The 12073-nt window shown below is 46.7% G+C and overlaps 1 protein-coding gene across 1 annotated transcript in view; it reads left to right on the top strand.

The window, feature by feature from the left end:
- Window positions 1-12073, top strand: part of Prr5l (proline rich 5 like) — an 83392-nt gene that overhangs the window by 47204 nt on the left and 24115 nt on the right. Inside the window, exon 5 of the mRNA XM_028895025.2 lies at window positions 5443-5500. Within this exon, the coding sequence (XP_028750858.1) occupies window positions 5443-5500 (58 nt within the window). The remainder of the gene's footprint in view (window positions 1-5442; window positions 5501-12073) is intronic.

Here is a 12073-nt window from a genome sequence, read left to right as displayed (position 1 = left end):
GGCTCCAGACTTCCCTGTGCTTTTGTGTTACTGTGTCCTATCATACCTTACAACACACACACACACACACACCACACCTCACAACACACACACACACCATACCTCACAACACACACACACACCACACCTCACAACACACACACACACACACACACACACACACACCACACCTCACGACACACACCCACACACACCACACCTCACAACACACACACACACGCCATACCTCACAACATACACACACACACCACACCTCACAACACACACACACACACACACCACACCTCACAACACACACACACACACCACACCTCACAACACACACACACACACCACACCTCACAACACACACACCACACCTCACACACACACACACACACACACACACACACACACACACACACACACTCCCAGAGGTGGCAACTGCAGGGCACTGAGCTCCCACCCTAGCGCCCTTCCAATGCTAGGTCCTAAGGGATGCAGGATCCACAGGAGTGCAGGTATGTGACTACAGAGTGACTAGAGGAAGACTCTTGATCAGTGGGGCCCCAGGAGGGGAGTGGGGACTGGAGCAGCCCTGGCGGCTGAACAGAGAGAATGGCTGTGGTCAAGTTGGTGTGTGACAGAGAAGGGGGTCAAGGCAGGAGCTCTCCAGAGAAGGGAAGCTGGGTGCTGGGCTGCCCCTGAAAATCCTGCAGGATGCAGCAGGCACTGAATGAAGGATTCCTAGTGGAATCCGAGCTGCATTCCTGTGGGTTGGAATCTGGGGAAGGAAACTCTAACCTAACCTCAGTTACGGGAAGATCAAAGCGTTTGTGGCATGCTTTTCAAGGGGTTTTTAGCTTCTTGGAAAATGGAGCCCCTTAAATATCAGCAAATCTGTGTGTGAGCAGACTGTGGCGACCGCAGGCTCCGAGCAGGGAGAAGCAGTCGGTGACCCGAAAGGCTCCTGCAGACCCTACGTTTTTGTTTGTTTTGATCCAAGCTACAGAATTTCCGTGCTGTGTATCATGAGAGACTTCGAAAGAATGTTTTCTGTGTCATTTCCCCCTAAGCCAGAAATAACTCCCTTTCCTTGGAAACACATATTTTTCCTTCCAGTATCTCCTCGAAGGGAGAAGACGAAGGGCCAGGAAGGAGGCTCTGGGCCAGCTGCTGGAATTTATTCCTTCTGATTTGGGCAAAGGAATTTTTACCAGATGAAGAAAGTGGTGACAGATTTAGGGACCCCATGTCACCTCCCCTAGCCCCTTAAAGACATTCTGTTTCTTATCTTGACTCCTTAAAAATACAAAATCATTCTTGTCACCAAAATAGGCAGTGGATTAAGTTCAACAAAGTTTTTCCAAGCATCAGCTCTACCCAGCGTTGTGCTGGGAGTGGAGTACTAAAGTTAGAAGTGGTCCTTGTCCTCCAGGGTCTGAAAGCCTAATGCATACATTTAGTGTGTGTGTGTGTGTGTGTGTGTGTGTGTTAGATCCGAGTATTTGTGGATGAGTATCTTTAAGTGTCTGTGTACATGTGGAAGTCAGAGGAAGGATGCCAGATGTCCTGGCTCTCACTCTCCACCTTAATCCTTTGTGGCTGAATCTCTCACTAAACTTGGAACTAGACGGGCAGACTACAAACCTCAGGGAGAGCCTCCTGCTCTCACCCTCTACAGCGCTGGGGATTTGAACTTAGGTGCTCACGCTCGCCTAGCAAGTACCTCTCCCCCACTGACATATGTCCCTAGCCCTGGAAGTATTTATTAATTCATGTTATAACCGGACTGATTTTTATTAACGTCCTTTATCATCCTCATTTGCTGCTGCTTCCCTTAGTGTAGCTAATTAGAGAGATGGAACAAGATGATATAACCCCGTTCTGGAAGGAGTCTTGGTTGCACTCGAATATGTGCCTTGGAAAGGTGACTAAGAGCTTGCCCATTGGTTCTGGAGGAAGGCTGGGGTACCCGTGTTGACAGGAGGAGTCTTGAGCAGCACGGAGGTGACATTCTGAGACCCTCACCTGGACTGACTCTGAGGAAGTACTAGGACAGATCCTCCAAGGTCACAGTGGAATTGGTGCTCAGGTGGAGTGACTGACTGTCCTTTCCTCTCATTTGAGGAATCTTTCACATCCACCTTGGCTGCCAGGCCGTCTAGACCAGCTGACTTCGGCCTGTGTTCTTGCTTTCAGACCCAGAGGCAGGATGCACTTGCTGGACCAGAGCTGGAGAACAGGTTGGGGCTCTGTTTTAATTGCCTGTTCAGGTCATAGTATTTTGTGATGAACAGTTTTTTTTTTTTTCCTCCCTTCAACAAAATTGGCATGTTCCAGTATGGTGTGATTTGAACTGAGATTTGAGGTTCATCTGCCATCTTGAAATTAAACAATGGCCAATTACATTTTAAAATTGGGTCATAGCTGAATCTCCTTGGGATTTTGGAATCTGGATCATGTGTAGCTGTCATAGACATGTGATAGTGCTTTTCATAAACTGTGTTGTTGGTCAGAGGTTGGAGAGACGGCTCAGTGGGTAATGTGTTTGTTGTGCAAGCACGAAGACCTGAGTTTGAATCCCCAACACCTATGAGAAAGCCAGGCCTGGTTGTGTGTGCTTGTGACCCCAGTGCTGGGAAGGCAGAGGCAGGAGGATGCTGGGGGCTTGCTGGCTAAATGCTCTCGTTGAACATAGTGATCTTTAATTTCATCAAGAGACCTTATATCCAAAAAAAAAAAAAAAAAAACCAGTGGAGATGGAGGCAAGTGCACCCCGCACAGACCCATGCATGCCTACACACAGACGCCCCGAATCTCTCAGGACGGTTAAAGTCCTGTTCATCACGGACTTTCTTCACTTCTCACTCCCGGGAAGCCGCTAGGCTGTTGCCACCTCCATCACTAACTGCTGAGGATACACGGTGGTATGTGTCTGTAGTCATTGGCTTTGCTAACAACATGACGGTATGCCAATGGTATCATGATAATGAGGATTTTAAATGTTCCCAACACAAAGAGATGCTAAATATCTGAGATATGCCAGTTACTGTGAGCTCCTCACTACATATTATAATACATGCACTTAAAGGTCACAAATACACAACTATTTTATGTGCCCATTAAACTTTTAAAATATGGGGCTGGAGAGATGGCACCTTGGCTAAGAGTGCATACTGCTCCTGCAGAGAACCCAAGTTCGGTTCCCACCACCCACATTGGGTGACTCACACCTACCTGGAACTCCAGCTCCAGGGGATCTGATGTCTCTGGCCTTTGTGAGAACTGTGCTCATGTGTTCACACTCCCCTCCCTACCCCCCCAGACATAGGCACATAATCACAAATAATAAACATACATTTTAAAAATTAAAATATATTAAATCAATTGAAAAACATAATAAAATAATACAATTAGTGAGGAAAAAAAAGAAGAAAACTAGTGAAAGCTAGGAGGGGCTGGAAGCACATACCTGCTATCCCAGTTCTCAGGAGGCAGAGGAAGGTAGTTTACAAGTTTGAGACCAGCCTGGGCTACATAGGGAGACCCTGTCTATAACTAACCGACTAACAAACTAGATAAATATGTAAAGTAACTGAGTAGGACCTGAACCTATGTGGTACTCACATTCTTCAAACTCAACTATACACACTGCTGTCATCACTGACTAGTTTTTGTGTCAACTTGGTACTGACTGGAGTCATCTGAAAAGGTGGAACTTCAATTGAGAAAATGCCTGCATAAGATTGGACTGTAGGCAAGCTATACTTTGGGCATTTTCTTAGTGACTTATGAGGGAGGGCCCAGCCCATGGTGGGTGGTGCTGTCCCTGAGCTGTGGGGTCCTTGATTCTGTAAAAAAAGAAAGCTGAGCAAGCCATGAGGAGCAAGCCAGTAGGCAGCACCCCTTCATGGCTATGGCTTCTGCGTCAGCTCCTGCCTCCAGGATCCTGCCCTGTTTGAGTTCCTGCCTTGACGTCCCTCAATGGACTGTGACTCAGGATATGTAAGCCAAATAAACATTTTCCTTGTCAAGTTGCTTTGGTCATGGTGTTTTATTACAGCAGGAGAAACTCTAACAAAGATAACTGTATTAGGAACTTGGTTTTTATAAAAAGCGGTGTGAGGAGAGCGTTGGGTTTTGTTGTTTGTACACCGCCTTGCTGTCTACTTCCCCCAGGACAGAGCACAAGTCTTTGATAACCTAATGAGGGAGGTCTGGAGAGGTACCAGGCCATCAGTGATCTCAGAGTTTCTGTGACTTCCTTGGGGTAGTTCTGTGTGTTAGGGACACAGCCCAGAGTGAAAAGGGCTTAGTTTTCAGAACCAGGAAGGGCAGTTTTGTTTCCTGGGCCTGCAGCCGTTAGTAAGTGAAGACAGAAGCTGGTTGTGACAGGAAAGAACATAGCCTGCCTCTCTCTACAGCTCTCCCATGCACACCCTGTTGTTGATGGAGACATGCTCACTGCTGCCCAGGAGTTTGCATATGATCTCTTTCTACTGTGTTAAGTGTAAGAAACTCCAGGTGTGAGAAACCCCACATTTATTCTTTTTAAATTTTTTTTTTTTTTTTGGTTTTTCGAGATAGGGTTTCTCTGTGTAGCTTTGCGCCTTTTCCTGGAACTCACTTGGTACCCCAGGCTGGCCTCGAACTCACAGAGATCCGCCTGCCTCTGCCTCCCGAGTGCTGGGATTAAAGGCGTACGCCACCACCGCCTGGCTTATTCTTTTTAAATTTTTTATTTATCTTTTAAGTGTGTGTGTGTGTGTGTGTGTAAGTATGTGCACAATGAGAGCAGGTACTTAGATTGTACCAGGCAATTGTGAGCCACATGATGTGGGAGCAGGGATTAAAACCTGGGTCCTTTGGAAGAGCAGAGCCACTGAGCCACCTTCCCAACTCCCTGAATTTATTTATGTATCTATTCTTTTGAGATGGGGGTCTTCCTTTGTCGCCTTGGCTGTTCTGAAAAAAAATTTCACAACGTAGACCAGGCTAGCCTTGAACTCACAGAGATCCACCTGCTTCTGCCTCTTGAGTTCTGGGATTAAAGGCGTGCACCACTACACTTGCCTTTGAACTTATTCTTAAGAAGAAAAAAATCTACCTCTGTTTAATTTCCCATTTGCCAAGACTCTCCATGTGGGTCGAAGCCATCCAGGACCTCGAGGACACTGGGCTCAACAGCGAACTGGGCTGGGCCCCGTCTGTGCCTCTTAGTTTGAGAGATTGGGTGGTGACTGCGTTCGGTGTTTGGCTTACTGCCCGTTGGCTGCGTGGTGTCTCACAGTCTTCCTCTGAGTTCTTGCCCTTCCAGGAGGACAAAGGGCCTCTTAATCGTCAAGGCCTGACTGGCCCAAAAGGCCCGCAAAGTCTGCACTGCACGTTGGAATCGGAGGAGGGCTGGCCACTCCGCCTCAGAGTCTCCCAGCTCTTGTGCTCTTTGTTCTCTCTTGGCAGAACCAGCTTCTTGCAAAAGGACTGTCCTTCGTGGAGGAGAAGATCAAGGAGTCCGAAGGCAAGTACGAGGGAGGCCCTGGTGCCCGGGGCCGTGACTCAGCCCCCCATGTTTGCACAGCTGAGATGCTTGTGTCCGAAAGCAGCAGACTCCCAGTGAGTGAGTCACATCTGCTTCTTGCTGCATCCAGGGGTCTGAACCAGCTGCCCCTGTCTGTGCCACCCAGACTGCCTTGGCAAACCTGGATTGGGATGGGGTGATGTATTGGAGGCCTGGGTAAGGGGTTTACACGCATGTGTCCGGGTGGTGTCCTTTGAAGGGATGCAGGCAGCTGCTTAGCATAGATGCTGCTGGTTGCTCTGGTCTATGCCAGGCTGTTCCCTATCCACTGTTGCAATATGTTTCTTGGAATCACAGTAGACAGAAGTGCTCCTCATTTGGGGGAACGTTAGGACCAGCCAGCTCCCACTCAATGGGATGTGGTCTGAAAGATGAATAAAGTTTCCTGGTCTGTCTGTGGTTTTAGAATCCAACTGACGGAATGGAAAGAAACTGACTGGAGAAGGGAGCTGGTCTCAAAGGAAAGAACTGACTTTGAGGGAAAGGGTTTCTGGGGACTCAGCTTAGCTTGTTCCTTAGTTTTCTATTGACTTTTTCTCCTCCTCTCCCCCTCCCTCTCTCTTCCTTCCCTTCCTTTCCCTCTCCCTCCCCCTCCCCCTCATCTCAGGTTGGCCTCAGATGGCACAAGATGACCTAGAACTGATTCTCTTGCCTCCATCTCCCAAGTGTTGGGATTGGAGGCATGCAACACCATACTTGGTTTATACTGAGCTAGAGATGAAATCCAGGGCTTTGTGCATACTATGTAGGTACTCTAGCAACTGAGCTACATCCCCAGCTCAGATTCCCATTTTAAAGTCATGGAATGGGGTGAGGGCTTATATATAAGGGCCATATAACGCCATACTCTGCACACAGTCAGTCTATCTGTTCTTTGTGCTCTAGCCCAATGATCTCAGTTTAGGTCAAATGGATGTTCAGACTCAGGCTTCATATGGCCATATAATGGAGTACATGACTTCAAAAACATTCTGATGTGTGACAACATGTATGAACCTTGAGGACATTGTGTCCAGTGAAAGGTATTTTTACACACACTTGCATACACATTTTTTTCTTTCACATTTAGGCTGTGGTTTTTGTTTCTCTTAAGTCTGCAAATACCCATTGAACCATGTAGTTGGACTTTCTTGTCAGACTTTCTTTGGACCACCAGCCCTCAGATAATGACACAGAGACTTACTGTTAATTATGAAAGCTTGGCCTTATTGGCCTGAGTTTAGGCTTGTTCCTAACTAGCTCTTATAACTTAGTTAACCTGTTTCTGTTAATATATGCTCTGTCACATAGTTTTTTTTTTTTTTTTTAATCTCTCCTTCAATCTGTATGTCCAACTCCTCTGTGTCTCCTTGGTGAAATCCTGGTGCCTAGATCCATCCCTTGAGTTCTTTGCTCTGCCTGGAAGTTCCGCCTAATCTCTCCTGCCTAGCTGTTGGTTGTTCAGCTTTTTTATTAAACCAATAACAGCAATATATCTTCACACAGTGTACAAATATCCTGCAATAAAACCAGGGCTTTAAATTCTTTGAAACTAGGGCTGGAAGGATGGTTCATCAGGTAAGGATGCTTGCTGTTCTTGCAGAGAACCTCGGTTCAGTTCCTAGCACCCACATCAGGCACTTAGGAGTGAGTACCTGTAACTCCAGCTCCAGGAGATCCGACTCCCTCTTCTGGCCTCCTTGAGCACCTGCACCCATGTACACATGCGGTTCATACACCACACAAACACAACATAAAATTAAAATAATCATTTGAAATTAGGATAAAACATACGATCTAAAATGTCCCCCTGTCGCCACCACCTCACAGTTCACAGCACTAACTTTTCTCATCTTTATGTTGTGGTCTCCAGTTCTTCACCTCGAAACTAGAAATTCCACACCATTGAGCACCCATGGTTTTACAACCACCATTCACACCTTGCTTCCAGAGTTTTGACTAAGAGGGATCATACAGTAATTGCGTTTTTGTAAGTGGATTCTTTTACTGGACATAATCTCTTCCAAGTCTGTATGTGTTGTCACCTGTCAGAAGATACCATGTGTTTTTGAAGTCATGTACTCCACTGTATAGCTAGATAACATTTTCTTCATCTGTTCGTCCATCAGTGGTACCTGTTTTGACCAGAATTTAGTAGTTCTGTGCATCTGGGAGTCAGGTTAGTACACAGATGTGGAAGGTAGCCCTCAAGGGAGGGACAAGAAGTACTTGTTCCTGGCCACTCCGCTTGTATGTCAGTCTTCTGGGATGTTGCTACAGCTCCTGGAAATGTGTAAAACCAGCTCTATAAAGCAGGCATTGAGTAAGAATTAGATGTCAGGGTTGGGGATTTAGCTCAGTGGTAGAGCACTTGCCTAGCAAGTGCAAGGCCCTGGGTTTGGTCCTCGGGGGGTGGGGGGGATTAGATGTCCTTAAATTAGAAAGGTAGAAGTATGGATATAAGTGACTATCATCAGAGATGGACTCAAGAGTGGAAACTCAGAGATAGAGCTTAGATGGGATGACCAAAGATCATCCAAGATTTTGTGCTTGTAAACCCAAAGCACGGACCTGGTGATGCATTGCAGGCATTCCCACGAGACTTCCTAGTCTTAGGGTTGTGGTGTTGGAGCCCGTTCTGTACACAGAACAGGCACAGAAGGACATGTAAGAGACATCCTCATTTTCAGACAGAATGATTCATTGATTTCATGTATTAGAACTTCAAGAATAGTTTTGTTTGGTTGAAAGGGTTCTCTTGTCACAAAAAATAAAATTTAAGAATGACCAGGATGCCCTGTGCCATTCCTAGGTGAAGGTCCCCTGACACTTCCTACTTGTACTTGGGTTTGTTATTGTGTTCAGCCATGCTTGACGGCAGCTGCTGGACAGGAGACTCCATGTTGTTGGTAGTCTTTCCTACAGCTGTGCTGGCCTTGCTTTTCAGGATGTTTTTGATAGCAACCTGTGTGCTGCTGCTGATCTGATTCCTAGGGTATATCAGAGGGCAGATTCGATGACAGACATCTAGAACTTTCCATTCACACCTTCACCTTTGTAGGGAGCTGACTCTGACTTAGTAGACTATTTCTGGACATGAAGCTGTCTGTTTCCTTTACCTCTTTCTTCCTTTGTTGGTCTGTGCCTGCTGCTCTGACAGAACACTTTTTGGAACCTTCTTTCCTTCCTGACCTTTATAGCCATCAGTCAGATCCAGCCTCCCAGCACGTACCTGTCAGCTGCAGGGTGGAAGGACTCCTTTAAGCATCCATGAGGCCTCCATCTTTGCATGGAAGTTGGCACAGCCCTGCATCACAGGGTTCTCCCCACTCCCCTTCATTATAAAAGGCTTCAGGTAAGGGTCGTGAACAAAGCCACCAAAATAGCCTTCATTCCTCTTCGGGGTTCAGTTTGGATTTGGGAAACCAGATGACCCTTTGATTCCCCTGCCTCATCCCTGCAGTGCATGAGCATTGCGTACATCTGCAAGGTGGTTCTGTGTGGCTGATCAGTCACTTACTGGATGCCAGGTCCTTTGCTAGACGCTGAGGCTGCTAACCTGGAAATGGGAACAGGTATGAATCAAGTCACCATGTGTTAGTATGTCAGTTGTGTGTGAGTGGTTGGGTATGAGTGTAGCCAAGACTGGTACTACTAACATACACAGGAGGGGATTTGATTAATTGGAGGAATAAAGTGAGAATGTAAGAATAAAATCTGAACCGAAACAAGGAGGATTAACAGGCAAGTTGGACAAAGACGGAGGGAAAGAGAAGTCTGGACAGAGGAATTACCATAGGCAAAGGCTCTGTGGTATAAGGAAGCCTGGTGAATATGAGGGGCTGAGATCAAGCCTGCAGAGCCACAGTTCAAAGACTGAGGGAAATCTAGCTGAGGATGAAGACACGAGAGAAGGAGACAGAGCCTCGTGGTTCTGTAGTCTACATTGTAGAAGTGTCCTTCTCCTAAGAGAAAACAGGGAATGTCCCTACTCACTAGAAAGGCTTATTGACTAGAATGTCACCTATTTGGGTCAGATAGGAACCTCCTGCCCCTGAGAGACCTGGCATGTGCAGAAACCTACACATTTGGCACTTGCCATTGCTTGCTATTTCTGGCCTTTACCTGGCGGTTTATTGATGTGTCTGGCTTGGTGCTCTGCACCTAAAACGTAAGAAGGACAAACCTGTCTCAGCTTCTCAAGTTCTAGCCTGGGTCAATTCCAGCAACGCTTGATGAATTTGCTTTGCCAGGGAAGGCAGACCATGGCATGGGTCTGCGTCCAGCCTGACCTCCCAGCAGCTGCTGGCGACTAGCTGTGCCCTTGTTCTGTGCTTTCTCCCCAGCTACTGCCTTTATTGGCCATTAAATTAATAGACGGGAGACACTAAATGAATCTACCAAGGTTCGTTCCTTGGAACTGGTGGTGTTGTGCCAAGCACATCTCTGGGTGTCTTGTCTTGGCTGACCCAGTTTCCCTGCTCAGGATGAGCAGACAGTAGCCCATAAGCTCCGATATCTAGGTCATTAAGCAGCAGCTACTTCAACCAGGCCCTCTCCTCTCACATCCCTTCAGTGGCATGAGGTGACCTGTGTACTTCAGCCTGTGGGTGGCATTTGGCTTCCTGGTGCCAGGGGTGAGCAGGCACCGTCAGGAGGTGCCTCCTAGCTATGGTGCAACCGTGGGTGAAGGTGATACTGTAGGTCATCTTACTGCTTCTCACCTGACAGCTCAAACCCAGAATCAGGCCAAGGTATGTAACCGTGCCAACAGAACAGTGTATAACTGCAAACTGATCAGTGTATACAACTGTGCAAACAGCAGTGTATAACTGTGCACACAGATCAGTGTGCAGCTATACAAACAGCAGTGTGTAACTGTGCAAAAAGAGTAGTATATAACTGCAAACAGGTTGAGTGTACAACTGTGCAAACAGCGGTGTATAACTGTGCAAACACCTCATTGTACAATTATGCAAAGAAAAGTATGTAATTGTGCAGGTATATAACTGTGCAAACAGAGCAGTGTACAACTGTGCAAACAGCAATGTATAATTGTGCAGACAGAACAGTATAATTGTGCAAACAGATCAGTGTACAATGGTGAAAATAGCAGTGTATAACTGCAAACAGATCAGTGTACAACTGTGCAAACAGCAATGTATAACTGCAAACAGAGAAGTGGATAACTTGTGCAAACAGATTAGTGCACAACTATGCAAACAGCAGTGTATAACTGTGCAGGTGTAGAACTGTACAAACAGAGTACTATATAACTGCAAACCAAAGAGTGGATTAACAAGTGTGCAAATGGAGCAGTGTATAACTGCAAACAGATCAGTGTATAACTGTGCAAACAACCTTCAAAACAATCAGATAAAGACCATGAGGTCAGGGACCCCAGCTTTGCCTTTGAGCTGTGTGTTGTTAGCCTAGGTCCTTGTGGTTTCTGAGCCTGTAAGATGGGGTAACGGGGCCTATTCACATCGTACTGATCAGTAGTTTAGCACAGTGTCTGAAGATGCTGGGAACACTCATGGATATCGATTGTCATGTGACTGTAAACCTTTATCTCCCTTTTCTGAGTTTGGGAATAGAAAAGCACATTAGTGTGTTTCCAGTTGAGGCTTCCCACTTGAATTTTGCTATTAAAAAAAATACCCAAGGTCATTTTCTAAACAAAGAAGTTGACTTGGCTCATTGATTTGGAGGCTGAAACACTTTGGTGTGTCTTCTGGTAGGAGCCTCATGATGGGTGGCCTTGTGGTGGTAGGTAAGTGTGGAAGGAATCACATGGGAAGCCAGGAAGCCAGAGCAGAAGCCAGAGACCAGCTCTGTGGAGGCCCATCAGAGCAAACCAATCTGAGCTTGCTTTACCCAGCAGGGCTGCATAAGGAGATGATTTGATCAAGGGTGTGTTTACCAGGTATTTGGAAGGGTCTACACTTGGCTGTATGGTGTGCTTTGATCTAGCAAGGGGGCATTGTTATAAAAAGCCCTTTTGAGTAAGCAGAAAAGACCAGTGGGCATTGACCCAGGTCCTCCCGAAGCTATCCTGTGTTTCTGTCTTTCTCCTCTTCGCTATCTTTCCATCTAATATTTTCTTATCCCTCTCTCCTTCTCATAAGAACCCTTAAAAAGGTGGGAGCTGGCCTCCCACACAGCTCATATTCAAAACCCTCACCAAAATGGTCTCCCTCTGGAGCCTGACACTAGTCTGTTCCAAGGTCAGGGCTCCCAGTGACCTCTGACTGGGTCACACCTCTTAAATATTCTTTTCTGCCATCCTTACTATAGAGCACAGGCTAGCCTCAAACTCACTATACATAGCCCAGGCTGGCCTCAAACTCATGACCCTTTTGCTTCTACCTCCCAAGTACTGGGATTCAAGCGTGCACTCCCCACCCTCCACCCTGGGGCCTGAGCTTCCACCATGTGAACCCTGGGTACCACTTCATGGTACACTGACCGCTGTCATACTTTGTGGCTTAAACACCCTCTCCCTGGTCCTGCAAAGGCTGTTCCTCAACTTAC

Source organism: Peromyscus leucopus, chromosome 4 (genome assembly GCF_004664715.2).
Source record: "Peromyscus leucopus breed LL Stock chromosome 4, UCI_PerLeu_2.1, whole genome shotgun sequence".
Taxonomy (NCBI): domain Eukaryota; kingdom Metazoa; phylum Chordata; class Mammalia; order Rodentia; family Cricetidae; genus Peromyscus; species Peromyscus leucopus.
Note: the sequence above shows the minus strand (reverse complement) of the source record. Positions and strands in the feature narration are given on the sequence as shown.